General features: G+C 44.1%; 1 protein-coding gene across 1 annotated transcript in view; it reads right to left on the reverse strand.

The window, feature by feature from the left end:
• TMX3 (thioredoxin related transmembrane protein 3) overlaps positions 1 to 15,295 on the reverse strand; it is a 99,634-nt gene that overhangs the window by 12,808 nt on the left and 71,531 nt on the right. The window contains exons 10-12 of the mRNA XM_040431880.1: positions 7,164 to 7,262; positions 5,276 to 5,333; positions 315 to 368 (exon numbers count right to left, since the gene is read on the reverse strand). Of these exons, the coding sequence (XP_040287814.1) occupies positions 315 to 368; positions 5,276 to 5,333; positions 7,164 to 7,262 (211 nt within the window). The remainder of the gene's footprint in view (positions 1 to 314; positions 369 to 5,275; positions 5,334 to 7,163; positions 7,263 to 15,295) is intronic.

Raw genomic sequence — 15,295 nt, forward strand, 5'->3', positions numbered from 1 at the left:
ATAAGAGCAGCCAACTGTCCTGAACAGAATCCCTGGTACTTTTTTCATTATGTATTTAAGGTGTGTTTTTTCAGAGAATTGTTAAAGAGATTCTGAATTCCCCGAATGCTTCTTTTCACTTCTATGGGAGTTGTGAGAACAGCCAAGCATGTCTGCATGCTGGGAGTTGTAGTTTCACAGCAGCTGGAGTGCTGAAAGTTGCTGATCCCTGGTTGTTGGTACGACACTTTCCCTGGTAGTGTTCGTATAGATTACATATAGTGACAAAGAACGAACTGTAACAGGCCAACCACAGCAACAAAATCGGGACATACCGGTGAAACTGATCTCTGTAGTCTCTTGCTACTTCTTGAACAATAGACTTCAATCTATAAAAGAAGGGAATATGAAACAATGTTTGAATTACACCATATTTCATTTAGGTCTACACTGTGTGACATTTGTAAGACATACACCTATGCACAGTCACCAGTAACTTTTTCTCAAAGAAAACTTCTCCGATTAGGAAGTTTATAAGTATACATCCACGCGACCATATGTATTTTGCGGTCTACAAAATGTGGATCGGCACAATGCAGATGACATCCACGTGGCTTCCTTTTTTTGCAGATCAATTGACTTCAAGGAGTCCTCGGTCCACATCTACGGCCAAGCATAGGATATTCTCTATCTTGGGTAAAATTGACATGCGGGTGCGGAAAGCACACAGATGTCTTCCGTGTGCTTTCTGCATCTGTACGTCCATTCCGCAAAAGATAGAAAATATCCTTTTCTTGGCCGTAAATGCAGTCCAAGGACCCCTTGAAGTCAATTGGTCCGCAGAAAAGGAAACCATGTGGATGTCATCCTTATTTTGCGCACCGCAAAATACATATGCCCCCTAAACAGTAACACAAGAGGTGGTGGTAACCAGAAGAGAGCGCCTGATAAAAGTGAGGTATATTGAATTTTAATTTAAAGGGGTGGTCAGGACTAAATATATTGATGACCTATCCTCAGGACAGATCATCAACATCAGCTCAGTAGGGGTCCGATTGGCTATTTACTAGTGGTGGTGCAGTGTAATTCTAGCTTCCTCTACCACGCAAGTGTAATTACACTGCAGTACCACTACTAAGTAGACAGTGTGCAGGTAAACACCGAAGAGGATGCGTGCTGCTGCCCCTTCAAACTGTTGATTGCGGGGGGTGCTGGAAATCAGACCCTTACCGATTTGATATTGATGTCATCAAAATGTGTAGCCCAGACAACTTCTTTAATAACTAAAGCTGAAATAATGCATTGAATATCCCGGTACCAATAGATTTTACCTTGAGACAGGATTTACTCTTACACCATTAAAGACTAATAGACAATGTCTAGAAGACCATGTTTAATAGGTATCGTAAAGAGAAAAAATATAAAACCCTTTTATATCCTTTCACATTAATTAGCTAATATAAGGTATTTAGCTATTTGCAGTGATATGACATTAAAGGGGTTAGTCATTTAGGTATTAAGGCTCTGCTCTGTTTACGCCATCTGTGTAGCCATGTCACCAGGCTGACATCTGACAATGTGGCACTCCATCCATAATAGGACTCTAGTTGGAAGCACACATGACGTACAAGTACCTCCAATGGAACCCACAGCACATGCGCTAGTTTCTTCTGTGCTTGTACAGTAGGATTCATTAGACGTTATGGTAACAGCTCTGGTCATGGGTCCTCCTTCTGCAAGCACAATACGGATGGAGAAGCGTTATTTTGAAGGGAGAATGGTGAACCAGGTGGTATGGCTTCACAGATAGTGACAATGGCACAAAATCTCAACAATTCATTTATTTTTAAAGGAGTTATCCGACTCTTTGTAACTGATGATCTATCCTCTAGATAGGTCATCAGTATCTGATTGGTGGGGGTCCGACACCCAGAACTCTGCTGATCAGATGTTTGAGAAAGCCTGGGCATTCGTGTGAGAGCCAGGGCCATCTCACTGCTTACACAAGGCCACTACCCAAGTGAATGGGACTGAGCTGTGCTTAGGCCATGTTAGGGTCCACTCACACGGATCCGTAAAACACGGACACCGGCAATGTGCATTCCGCATTTTGCGGACCGCACATCGCCGACACTATAATAGAATATTTCAAATAATGATTGCCACTCTCTCTGGCTTCACATCAAAAAAACTTGTGTTCTTAAAATAAAGTCAATTTATTAATAAATGCAATCCCAATATAACAGTAAATTCCTAATAAAACCGGTAGTTCCAGAGCAGTATATGCATAAATATATGTAGAAATATAAATATATATAGATTAAAAAATATGAATAAAAAGTGAAAATAGAAATAAAATAAAAGTAAATATAAAAACAATATTGTTTTTACATTCACTTTCACTTTTATTTTCACTTTTTATTCATATTTTTTATCTATATATATTTATATTTCTAGATATATTTATGCATATACTGCTCTGGAATATGACAACACAAATGAGCTGATAGGCAGCATGCTTCCACTGTATATTTAATATATTCTATGGACTGATGACATTGGATTATAGCCGGTTGATATAAGAATGTCTGAACAGAGGGTACATCGGAACCGATTCCAGCCCATAGTTTTCAGACAACTTCAAAACACATGTGACCTAAGGTATTTAAATCCTACATGGACAATATGGGGGCTTAACCACTGAAGAAGGGACCAGAGAAAGTCCCGAAACGCGTCTGGTAGAGGAGGACCCCTGAACCTTTATGTGATTGTATAAAAGGAATTTACAATACATCTGAGCGCTCCGCAATTTCGAAGAAAAATCTGTACCTGCGATTACTACCGCTGCACGGCTTACAAACAACCATGGCACCCAGCTGATACCATCCCCCAGCGTACGAGAGCAAACAGAAACTTCGCACTGAGGTAAGATCGTTTCAAGCTTCGTGACACGTGGGACGCCACGGCCGGCTTGCAATCTGAGATCCCTCAGCAACAAACTGTAAGTTAGTGCGCATATGGGGTGAATTTAAAGGGGATTTTGCCGCAACAGGAGAAGGATTACAGCTTGTTCTAAAAGGTACCTATGTTCACTTATCGAAAGTCCAAATGCTCGTGAACTTTTTGTGAATTATCTATATCGGATACATCCATTGCTATACAAACAAGTGGCATTTAGAAGGACACGCAAAAAAACGGTTACTGTTCTGGACATAGACTAACAGAGGCTGGATTTTAGTGTGGAAGCATTGTTGCATTAGGCTACTTTCACACTAGCGTTCGGGGCTCCGCTTGTGAGTTCCGTTTGAAGGGTCTCACAAGCGGCCCCGAACGGATCCGTCCAGCCCTAATGCATTCTGAGTGGATGCGGATCCGCTCAGAATGCATCAGTCTGGCACCGTTTGTCCTCCGCTCAGCAGGCGGACCCCTGAACGCAGCTTGCAGCGTTCGGGTGTCCGCATGGCCGTGCGGAGGCAAACGGATCCGTCCAGACTTACAATGTAAGTCAATGGGACGGATCCGTTTGAAGTTGACACTATATGGCTCAATTTTCAAACGGATCCGTCCCCCATTGACTTTCAATGTAAAGTCTGGACGGATCCGTTTGCATTATCATGAACAAAAAAAAAAAAAAAAAAAAAAAATTTTTTTGTTTTTTTTTTTGTTCATGGTAATGCAAACGGATCCGTTCTGAACGGATCTAAACGTTTGCATTATAGGTGCGGATCCGTCTGGGCACATACCAGACGGATCCGACCTAAACGCATGTGTGAAAGTAGCCTTAATCGCATGTTACAATTGCGAATATATTATTTTGAATATACAAGGATTGTTTTACATGCCTATTGTTGCGAATATTTTATTCTGAATGTACAGGGATTTTTTATTTTATTTTTTCCTTTTTAGTACAGAGTATCCAAAGTTGTGTGTTTTTACAGATGTGTACACAACTTTATCAACTACCGGTTTTATTAGGAATTTACTGTTATATTGGGATTGCATTTATTAATAAATTGACTTTATTTTAAGAACACAAGTTTTTTTGATGTAAATCCAGAGAGAATGCCAATCATTATTTGAACTATTTTAACCGTGTGTGGGGGTGAACCGTACTGATTTGAGCACCTGCTGGTGAACAGGTGAGCCACCCTATTCATTCCGTTCTATAACAGAATGTGCCTAATCTTGTCTGCAATTGCGGACAAGAATAGGACATGTTCTATTTTTTTTTTTTCGGGAACGGAAATGCAGACCCGGAAGTGTGGATCCACATTTCCGGATTGGGGCAGCACATTGTGCGGCCCCATAGAAATAAATGGGTCAAAAATTCCATTCCACAAAATGCGTAACAGAATTGCAGACGTGTGAATGGACCCCTACTGTTGGTTGTGATGTCAGTGGCCTAGGGGTAAGCAGCGAAAAAGGCTTTCACAAACAGCTGACTGGCAGGGGAATAATTTCCTGGATCATTGACCCTTCTCCAGAAATCTAATAACTATAGCCTGTAATATTATTACACTCCAGAAATACATCATCACCACCTCCTCTAACAGAGACTTCCATAGTCTCACTGCTCTTACAGTAAAGAATCCTCTTCTAGATTTATGTAGAAACCTTCTTTCCTCTAGACGCTTCTTTCCTATAGTGTTCAAGCACGGCCACAGCTGCTGGATTGCAGGGTGGTCGTAACCATGGAAACTAAAAGTGTATAATGCAATGGGGAAAAAATCCAGCCAGCAAAGGAGACAATATGGACAATCACATCACATTAGTAAGTGCCTTGTATTAACTTTGTCTACATGATAAATGCAATCTGAAGTGAGACAATCCCTTTAATTGCAATTTTTACTGCGAAGTAAAAGAAATTTCACAATGGTACCTGGAAATGATCAAACTGCTGTTGATGGATTTGTAATTCTAATGATGTGGCTGTATCTAATACCTTGCATAGATAGTGATATCATGCAGTAAATGAGCTAGGGGATTGTTTGCAGATCAGTAGACTCTGGAGCTCAGATTATTAACAAATGACCATGCAATGGATGTGTCAGCTACATCGTAGTGTTTGGATGATGTGTTAATGAGCTGAGCTGCAGGCGGTATTAACATAATTACAACTGAAATAAGTAAGATTAGGGAGCAGCAGCTAGTCCGTTACAACTTCTGTATCTACTGCTTACAATACAAATGAGACTGAAATATATAAAACAAGTCATAACAGGAAATAAATATCTAGTAGCAGTGAAAATGAGAATGCAGCAACATTGGAAGCCCCATAGTAAATGAATGTTCTTACCGTATATGTTCAACTGAATTGTTATTTTCATCAATCACTGCAACAGCCACAAGTTTTCCTAAAGAATGACAAAACTTGCTTAAAGTGGTTGTCAGAGTTGGGCGAAAAAATTGTGCCATATAACGCCATTTACTGCAGCGGTCACACAGGTACATGGACACATTACCACTGCAGCCAAGTTAGCAGAGATTAGCAAGGAGGACAGGGGGGGCAGCACTGGAACAGTGGGGGAATACATGGGTAAAGCTAGTTTCACACTAGCGGCACGGATCCGTCCTGCCGCTAGTGAACGCGTGCCCCCGGACTACCGCTCCGTCACCATTGACTGAAATGGGGGCGGGCAAAGTTCCGACATGTCGTACTTTTATTCCGGCGGCCTCTCGGCATGCGCTACCGTGCTGCCGCCGGAACTCCGCCCCGCCCCCATTATAGTCAATGGGGCCGGAGCGGCAGTCCGGGGGCACGCATTCACTAGCGGCAGGACGGATCCGACAGGCTGTTCACCCGCCGGAACAGCCTGCCGGAAGTCTGTGCCGCTAGTGTGAAAGTAACCTAAATACTATTTATTTTATTGTTTTTTCACATTTCCTCACATTGGACATTATTTCCCTATTTGGGCAACCTCTCTGAGAAAATATTAAAGACAATACCTGTTACAAATCAGCTGGTTTGGATCTTAAAATCACCAAACTTATCAGACTTTTATGGTATCTCTTGTGTATGTTTCATAAGTTGCTCATATGGGAATATAGTTACATGATATTATGTTATCCGACTGGAATATTTTTTTTACATGTTTTCGGACAATTGATAGAATAGCAACAGTGGTGGGGGTGAGGGAATGTACAAAGAAAATCAGAGAGAGAAGAGGGGGGGGGGGGAGACATCCAAATTTTTAGTGTCTGTTGGAGATCCCTGTAGAATATCCTGGAAACACAGATCTCACAACCAAATTATATTACTGAGAAGGACACCCTACATAACTAACTAGGAGCAGGTTACAATGTGAATATCATGGGGTCTAAAAATTAATGAAGATGGCAGCCTGAAACTTAAAGTGGTTTTCCAAAACTAAAATACTGATGACCTATCCTTTGGATAGGTCATCAGTATCTGATCAGTTGGGGTCTGACACTAGGGACCCTCACCAATCAGCTGTTTGAGAAGGTGGCGGCGCTCTTAGAAGCATCACGGCCTTGTCGCTGATTTCCCTAGGCCGAGTGACGACACGTTCATCAGTCACATGGCCTAGGCGCACCTAACCATCATAGAAGTGAATAGGGCTGAGCTGCGATAACAAGCATAGCTTCTATATAATGCACGGCGGTGTGCTTGGTGAGCATAGAGAAGGGTGCGTCACTCAAAGGAGCGCCAGCACCATCTCAAACAGCTGAATGGCGGGGGTCCCGGGTGTCAGACCCATATTGAATAGATACTGGTGACCTATCCAGAGGAAAGGTCATTAGCATTTAAATCTCAGAAAACCCTTAATGCAACTTTTTAACTCCTGGGAATCACTTAAATATGTAAAAAAATAAAAGAATCAACAAACATAAATGGATTCTAAAACATAGTGGCTTCATTATATTTTTATTTTTTATGTAATCCATCTTCTACTGAAAACGACACCACTAGACCTCCATAAGAACACGGTGACCCATTACTCTCACTGGCAGTCCCATATTCTAGTAAGCAGTAGCCCATAGTAAACAGTACAGATAAAAATATTAATTAGATTATACCTAGTAAGAAATTACAGTGTGATTCATATTTTTTAACCCAAAGTTTCCATGAAACATCAAAAATACTGTATACAAATAACACACAAGCAAATAATGAGATCATGAGATGCAGCAGATATGACTTCTAAAACAGTTGGATGTATTACCTGTGTCACCAAGTTCATACAATGTAAACCCATCGACATGGAGGTACCCCTCAAACCTCTCCTTATTAACCCAGCTTGATAAATCACCATCTTCATACTCTAAAAAGGAAGGATAAAAACACACAAGTTAGGACACAACCATTATAACCTACTGCGGTGGAATGGTTATATCTACAGATTTAGGAGAACATGAAGGAGGCTTTTTATGGAGTTATGTATGTATGGCATATCAATGTCACATGAAATTAACCACCTCAGCCCCCAGTGCTTAAACACCCTGAAAGACCAGGCCACTTTTTACACTTCTGACCTACACTACTTTCACCGTTTATTGCTCGGTCATGCAACTTACCTCCCAAATGAATTTTACCTCCTTTTCTTCTCACTAATAGAGCTTTCATTTGGTGGTATTTCATTGCTGCTGACATTTTTACTTTTTTTGTTATTAATTGAAATTTAACAATTTTTTTGCAAAAAAATGACATTTTTCACTTTCAGTTGTAAAATTTTGCAAAAAAAAAGAGATCCATATATAAATTTTGCTCTAAATTTATTGTTCTACATGTCTTTGATAAAAAAAAAATGTTTGGGTAAAAAAAAAAAATGCTTTGGGTAAAAGTTATAGCGTTTACAAACTATGGTACAAAAATGTGAATTTCCGCTTTTTGAAGCAGCTCTGACTTTCTGAGCACCTGTCATGTTTCCTGAGGTTCTACAATGGCCAGACAGTACAAACACCCCACAAATGACCCCATTTCGGAAAGTACACACCCTAAGGTATTCGCTGATGGGCATAGTGAGTTCATAGAACTTTTTATTTTTTGTCACAAGTTAGCGGAAAATGCTGATTTTTTTTTTTTTCTTACAAAGCATCATATTCCACTAACTTGTGACAAAAAATAAAAACTTCTATGAACTCACTATGCCCATCACGAAATACCTTGGGGTCTCTTCTTTCCAAAATGGGGTCACTTGTGGGGTAGTTATACTGCCCTGGCATTCTAGGGGCCCAAATGTGTGGTAAGGAGTTTGAAATCAAATTCTGTAAAAAATGACCTGTGAAATCCGAAAGGTGCTCTTTGGAATATGGGCCCCTTTGCCCACCTAGGCTGCAAAAAAGTGTCACACATCTGGTATCTCTGTATTCAGGAGAAGTTGAGGAATGTGTTTTGGGGTGTCATTTTACATATACCCATGCTGGGTGAGATAAATATCTTGGTCAAATGCCAACTTTGTATAAAAAAATGGGAAAAGTTGTCTTTTGCCAAGATATTTCTCTCACCCAGCATGGGTATATGTAAAATGACACCCCAAAACACATTCCCAACTTCTCCTGAGTACGGAGATACCAGATGTGTGACACTTTTTTGCAGCCTAGGTGGGCAAAGGGGCCCATATTCCAAAGAGCACCTTTCGGATTTCACAGGTCATTTTTTACAGAATTTGATTTCAAACTCCTTACCACACATTTGGGCCCCTAGAATGCTAGGGCAGTATAACTACCCCACAAGTGACCCCATTTTGGAAAGAAGACACCCCAAGGTATTCCGTGAGGGGCATGGCAAGTTCCTAGAATTATTTATTTTTTGTCACAAGTTAGTGGAAAATGATGATTTTTTTTATTATTTTTTATTTCATACAAAGTCTCATATTCCACTAACTTGTGACAAAAAATAAAAACTTCCATGAACTCACTATGCCCATCAGCGAATACCTTGGGGTCTCTTCTTTCCAAAATGGGGTCACATGTGGGGTAGTTATACTGCCCTGGCATTCTAGGGGCCCAAATATTTGACCATATGATATTTCTCTCACCCAGCATGGGTATATGTAAAATGACACCCCAAAACACATTCCCCAACTTCTCCTGAGTACGGCGATACCAGATGTGTGACACTTTTTTGCAGCCTAGATGCGCAAAGGTGCCCAAAGTCCTTTTAGGAGGGCATTTTTAGACATTTGGATACCAGACTTCTTCTCACGCTTTGGGGCACCTAGAATGCCAGGGCAGTATAAATACCCCACATGTGACCCCATTTTGGAAAGAAGACACCCCAAGGTATTCAATGAGGGGCATGGCGAGTTCATAGAATTTTTTTTTTTTTTGGCACAAGTTAGCGGAAATTGATATTTTTAATTTTTTTCTCACAAAGTCTCCCGTTCCGCTAACTTGGGACAAAAATTTCAATCTTTCATGGACTCAATATGCCCCTCACGGAATACCTGGGGGTGTCTTCTTTCCGAAATGGGGTCACATGTGGGGTATTTATACTGCCCTGGCATTCTAGGGGCCCTAAAGCGTGAGAAGAAGTCTGGAATATAAATGTCTAAAAAATTTTACGCATTTGGATTTCGTGAGGGGTATGGTGAGTTCATGTGAGATTTTATTTTTTGACACAAGTTAGTGGAATATGAGACTTTGTAAGAAAAAAAAATAATAATTCCGCTAACTTGGGCCAAAAAAATGTCTGAATGGAGCCTTACAGATGGGTGATCAATGACAGGGGGGGGTGATCAATGACAGGGGGAGTGATCAATGACAGGGGGGTGATCAGGGAGTCTATATGGGGTGATCACCACAGTCATTGATCACCCCCCCTGGAAGGCTCCAGGGAGACGCCTGTATGTGTTTTGCGGATCCGATCCATCTATCAGTGGATCCGTAAAAATCATGCGGACATCTGAATGGAGCTTTACAGGGGGTTGATCAATGACAGGGGTGTAATCAATGACAGGGGGGTGATCAGGGAGTCTATAAGGGGTGATAACCACAGTCATTGATCACGCCCCTGTAAGGCTTCATTCAGACGTCCGTATGCGTTTTGCGGATCCGATCCATCTATCAGTGCATCCGTAAAAATCATGCGGACATCTGAATGGAGCTTTACAGGGGGGTAATCAATGACAGGGGGGTGATCAGGGAGTCTATATGGGGTGATAACCACAGTCATTGATCATGCCCCTGTAAGGCTTCATTCAGACGTCCGGATGCGTTTTGCGGATCCGATCCATCTATCAGTGCATCCGTAAAAATCATGCGGACATCTGAATGGAGCTTTACAAGGGGGTAATCAATGACAGGGGGGTGATCAGGGAGTCTATATGGGGTGATAACCACAGTCATTGATCATGCCCCTGTAAGGCTTCATTCAGACGTCCGGATGCGTTTTGCGGATCCGATCCATCTATCAGTGGATCCGTAAAAATCATGCGGACATCTGAATGGAGCTTTACAGGGGGTTGATCAATGACAGGGGTGTAATCAATGACAGGGGGGTGATCAGGGAGTCTATATGGGGTGATAACCACAGTCATTGATCATGCCCCTGTAAGGCTTCATTCAGACGTCCGGATGCGTTTTGCGGATCCGATCCATCTATCAGTGCATCCGTAAAAATCATGCGGACATCTGAATGGAGCTTTACAGGGGGGTAATCAATGACAGGGGGGTGATCAGGGAGTCTATATGGGGTGATAACCACAGTCATTGATCATGCCCCTGTAAGGCTTCATTCAGACGTCCGGATGCGTTTTGCGGATCCGATCCATCTATCAGTGGATCCGTAAAAATCATGCGGACATCTGAATGGAGCTTTACAGGAGGTTGATCAATGACAGGGGTGTAATCAATGACAGGGGGGTGATCAGGGAGTCTATATGGGGTGATAACCACAGTCATTGATCATGCCCCTGTAAGGCTTCATTCAGACGTCCGGATGCGTTTTGCGGATCCGATCCATCTATCAGTGCATCCGTAAAAATCATGCGGACATCTGAATGGAGCTTTACAGGGGGGTAATCAATGACAGGGGGGTGATCAGGGAGTCTATATGGGGTGATAACCACAGTCATTGATCATGCCCCTGTAAGGCTTCATTCAGACGTCCGGATGCGTTTTGCGGATCCGATCCATCTATCAGTGCATCCGTAAAAATCATGCGGACATCTGAATGGAGCTTTACAGGGGGGTAATCAATGACAGGGGGGTGATCAGGGAGTCTATATGGGGTGATCACCACAGTCATTGATCACGCCCCTGTAAGGCTTCATTCAGACGTCCGGATGCGTTTTGCGGATCCGATCCATCTATCAGTGGATCCGTAAAAATCATGCGGACGTCTGAATGGAGCTTTACAGGGGGGTGATCAATGACAGGGGAGTGATCAGGGAGTCTATATGGGGTGATCAGGGGTGATCAGGGGCTAATAAGGGGTTAATAAGTGACGGGGGGGGGGTGTAGTGTAGTGTAGTGGTGCTTGGTGCTACTTTACTGAGCTACCTGTGTCCTCTGGTGGTCGATCCAAACAAAGGGGACCACCAGAGGACCAGGTAGCAGGTATATTAGACGCTGTTACAGCGTCTAATATACCTGTTAGGGTTTAAAAAAAACACATCTCCAGCCTGCCAGCGAACGATCGCCGCTGGCAGGCTGGAGATCAACTCTCTTACCTTCCGTTCCTGTGGGCGCGCGCGCCTGTGTGCGCGCGTTCACAGGAAGTCTCGGCTCGCGCGAGATGACGCGTATATGCGTGACTCTGCGCAGGGCTGCCACCTCCGGAACGCGAATCTGCGTTAGGTGGTCCGGAGGTGGTTAAAGTGTTTAAATATGCAACGTTAACGATCTCTAATACTATGAAATATTTTCTTAATTTTGTAGAAGCTTAAAGGGAAAGAGTCATCAGAAAATGACCTCTTGTTTAAATCATGTATTATATTAAGCATATTTTATTAGAATTTTTCGTGATTTTTTTTTTTTTTAATCCACATCCCTATCTATATTTAAAAAGCAATAATAAAATAAAACTAGGCCTAAAATGTTAAATATTTTACATTTTTCAAACCAGCACCTGGATCTGAATACTTTTGCAATTACATGTAATTCAAAATTTAGTACCGCTGCTGAGTTATTCATTGAAATCTATCTGTATAGCGCCACCTGCTGTCTTTTACAAAAATCTCAATGAGATGGAAGCACACACCCAGTTCCATGCTTTAACTGCCATCCGTTGCAGGAGAAAGGACATGCCCCTCCTGAGATGTCAGCTTGGAATAAATCTAGCAGAGCAATTGGAGCAATTAATGGTTTACAAGGTTTGTTTTAGCTTGGTTTGGGCCATAGACACAATGGACAGGCGTTGACCCCATTGACTTCTATGAGAGAGATTTCTAGCATGCTTTGTGACCTGTGGAGAGGTCAGGAGGCAGCAGAAAAACTGTGATATCCCCTATTGTGAATAGTGGATCATGTGTTATCTATACAGAGGTGTTACTTGTTATTGTAATTCTGCCTGCAGTGCTAATTAGGGATGAGCGAATTGACTTCAGATAAACTGAAGTTATTACTTCGCGAAGTCTCGCAAAACTTCGGGTAATAACTTCATAGATTAATTTGTACTGTAAAAAACGGTAACATATCTCCTGGCACCCCGACTGGGTACCTCAGTTGATGGATGCTCCTAGTGCTTCCCGAGGGCTCCAAGCACTCCACTTGACACCGTAAGCACTGCAGACCCCACAAACTGCCGCAGCTTGGTTGGGGTCTCGCCATCTCCTACCCACCCTGGACCTGCGACAAGGCTCCAGTGGGTGAACCTCTCTTCCTTCAGAGAGCGATGCAGGAACAAGCTCTTAAAAGAGCTCAGTGAGCCAGGGGAGTATACAGCGTATAGCAATCCCCAGTGTAGATACAGCCTCCCCCCCCACACACACATGAGACGAGGCTCTATGTTGAGGGTAAAACAGGAACTCTTTAATGGGGCTACATGTCAGCCTTTTATGCAGGTCTTTCTGCAAGGGACACTCCCCCTGGGGACCTTGTGGAAGACTGCGACAGTTTATACATTAGCCAATGTATTTAAAGTATTGAAACCTTCCCAGCAACCACCCCCCTCTGTCTGTGACGCAATCAACAAAATACAATGGGCATTTTCTGTGACGCAATCAACAAAATACAATGGGCATTGTCTGTGACGCAATCAACAAAATACAATGGACATTGCATCACAGACAATTACCAAACAGAAATAACTTAATCACTCACAAGCAGAATACACCCATTTTTCCCAAAACACAGAAAACACCTCAAAACCCCACATATCCCCATAAATTATACATCCATGGATAGCTCTGATCTGGGCGAACAACATATCCAAAAATCACCCAGATCCGAGCAGGGGTTCCTAAATTCCATGGAAGTCATATTTAACCAACCGCAAGCATGGCTTTCCTGCCCAAAACAGTTCCACAGATTTAGGCTGTGCGGCCAGTCTATCTTCTCCTTCAAAGTTAGTATATGAGCCATAATCCTGATGCAATAGGCTGGCAAACAGACCCCTCCGAAACCCAGTGGCAAGGTTATTTTCGCCACACATCTCCCCCTCCTAGGGAAGACTAACCAGATACCTGACCTCACGCCGGTCGGTACCCGAGTTAGTCTGGCAGCCGACCCACAACCAAATACTGGACCTGTTGAATTTGGTAGCCTGTCTCTGTCCAGTGAGTCCACCAAGGTTATGTTGGTAACTGGTACTCCCGGTCTCTGTGTTGCTCCCTAGCTTGGAGTAGAAGTTGTTTTGTGGGCAGGGATCAGCGGTACTCTGCCCTGGTGCCAGTGCATAAGCTAGGCTAGTCTGTGGGCAGTCAGGCTCTGGATAGGGGAGCGCAGAGGCCGACTGCGCTCTGCCCAGATGCCAGCTCTTCCGCTGGGGTAGCCTGTGGGGAGTCAGGCTCTGGACAAAAGGATAGGGGAGGGCAGAGGCCGACTGCGCTCTGCCCAGATGCCAGCTCTTCCGATGGGATGGGGTCAGGAAATCCTACCCCCAGGACTTTGTTCCGGATCGGCTGTGGAGGGATCGCTTACCTTCTCCTCCTGGCATTCCTGCGGGGTTGGTTGGGGATCTGTACCGGCCGGCCAGCATCCCTGCACCATTGGAGTTAGGGGTGCTGTCCCCCTGTGGTTGGGGAGAGAGACCGGTTGTCTCCTCTCCCTGCAAGGTACACTGCCGCTGGGGAATGGAGACTATGCTCTCCTCTCCCTGAAACTCCTGCTGCCGTTGGGGATCTGGGCCGACCGCCCACCATCCCTGTAGGGCCAGTGGAGAGACCTCGGTCCCATCTCCACCTGCCATATGGGGTTACCCCCAGGACTATTCTATGAAGTCCCCTACCTCCGCAGCTGGTACTGAAGCAGGGGATACTTCAGTCGGGTCTTCCCAGCTGTAGGGTTGTAGGTCTGGGACTGCCACCCAGCTCTCCGGCAGTGTATATTGGGGCCGAATTGAGCTGAGGAAGTATTGGTAATCCTGCTCCAGTTCCCACTCCATTGTCACTAGAGATGCCAGGTCTTGTCTCACCATTCTCGCTGTAGCCCAATCATGCATACCCTCCCTGTAGTCATAAATATCTCAGAACTGGGACTCTCCAGCATCTCCGAACACTGGTTCTGCGAAGGCCTCAAACAACAGGCCAGGGCCATCGTAATCCTCAACCTCGGGTCTGTCGTGCTCAGCCATCTAGGGGGAGTGCCGAATCAAGTACCACCAGAGTGCCTGGTAGGCGTCATCCAGCCAAAGCTCCTTCCATACCAGGCTCTCGAGTTCTGTCACCCACTTACTCAGGGGCTGCTCTCCCAGAAAGGGCATTCGCAGGGCCTCTCGCATCTTCAACTGCTGCTCCTCACTGGGGCCAACGCTGTATGTCTTTCAGGGCCTTGTGCCAGATGCCTTTCTGGGCTGCCTCCTTCCAGTCTGGGTCATCCTCCTCCTCATAGTGGAACGCTGTTCGGGAACAAACTGTTGCCATATTGCTGTAGTCAGGGGAGCTGTACGGAGACAAGCGTTCCCCTCAATTTTGTAAATCCACGAACGGTGTCTCCGAGCTGCTTCTCCTCTCACTAGGACGCCATCCCACTGCTTACCACCAATGTAACGGAACTCCTGGCACCCCGACTGGGTACCTCAGTTGATGGATGCTCCTAGTGCTTCCCGAGGGCTCCAAGCACTGCACTTGACACCGTAAGCACTGCAGACCCCACAAACTGCCGCAGCTTGGTTGGGGTCTCGCTGTCTCCTACCCACACCCTGGATCTGCAAAAAGGCTCCAGGCTCCAGTGGGTGAACCTCTCTGTATAGCAA

The sequence above is a fragment of the Bufo bufo genome, chromosome 5 (assembly GCF_905171765.1).
Source record: "Bufo bufo chromosome 5, aBufBuf1.1, whole genome shotgun sequence".
NCBI classification, from domain to species: domain Eukaryota; kingdom Metazoa; phylum Chordata; class Amphibia; order Anura; family Bufonidae; genus Bufo; species Bufo bufo.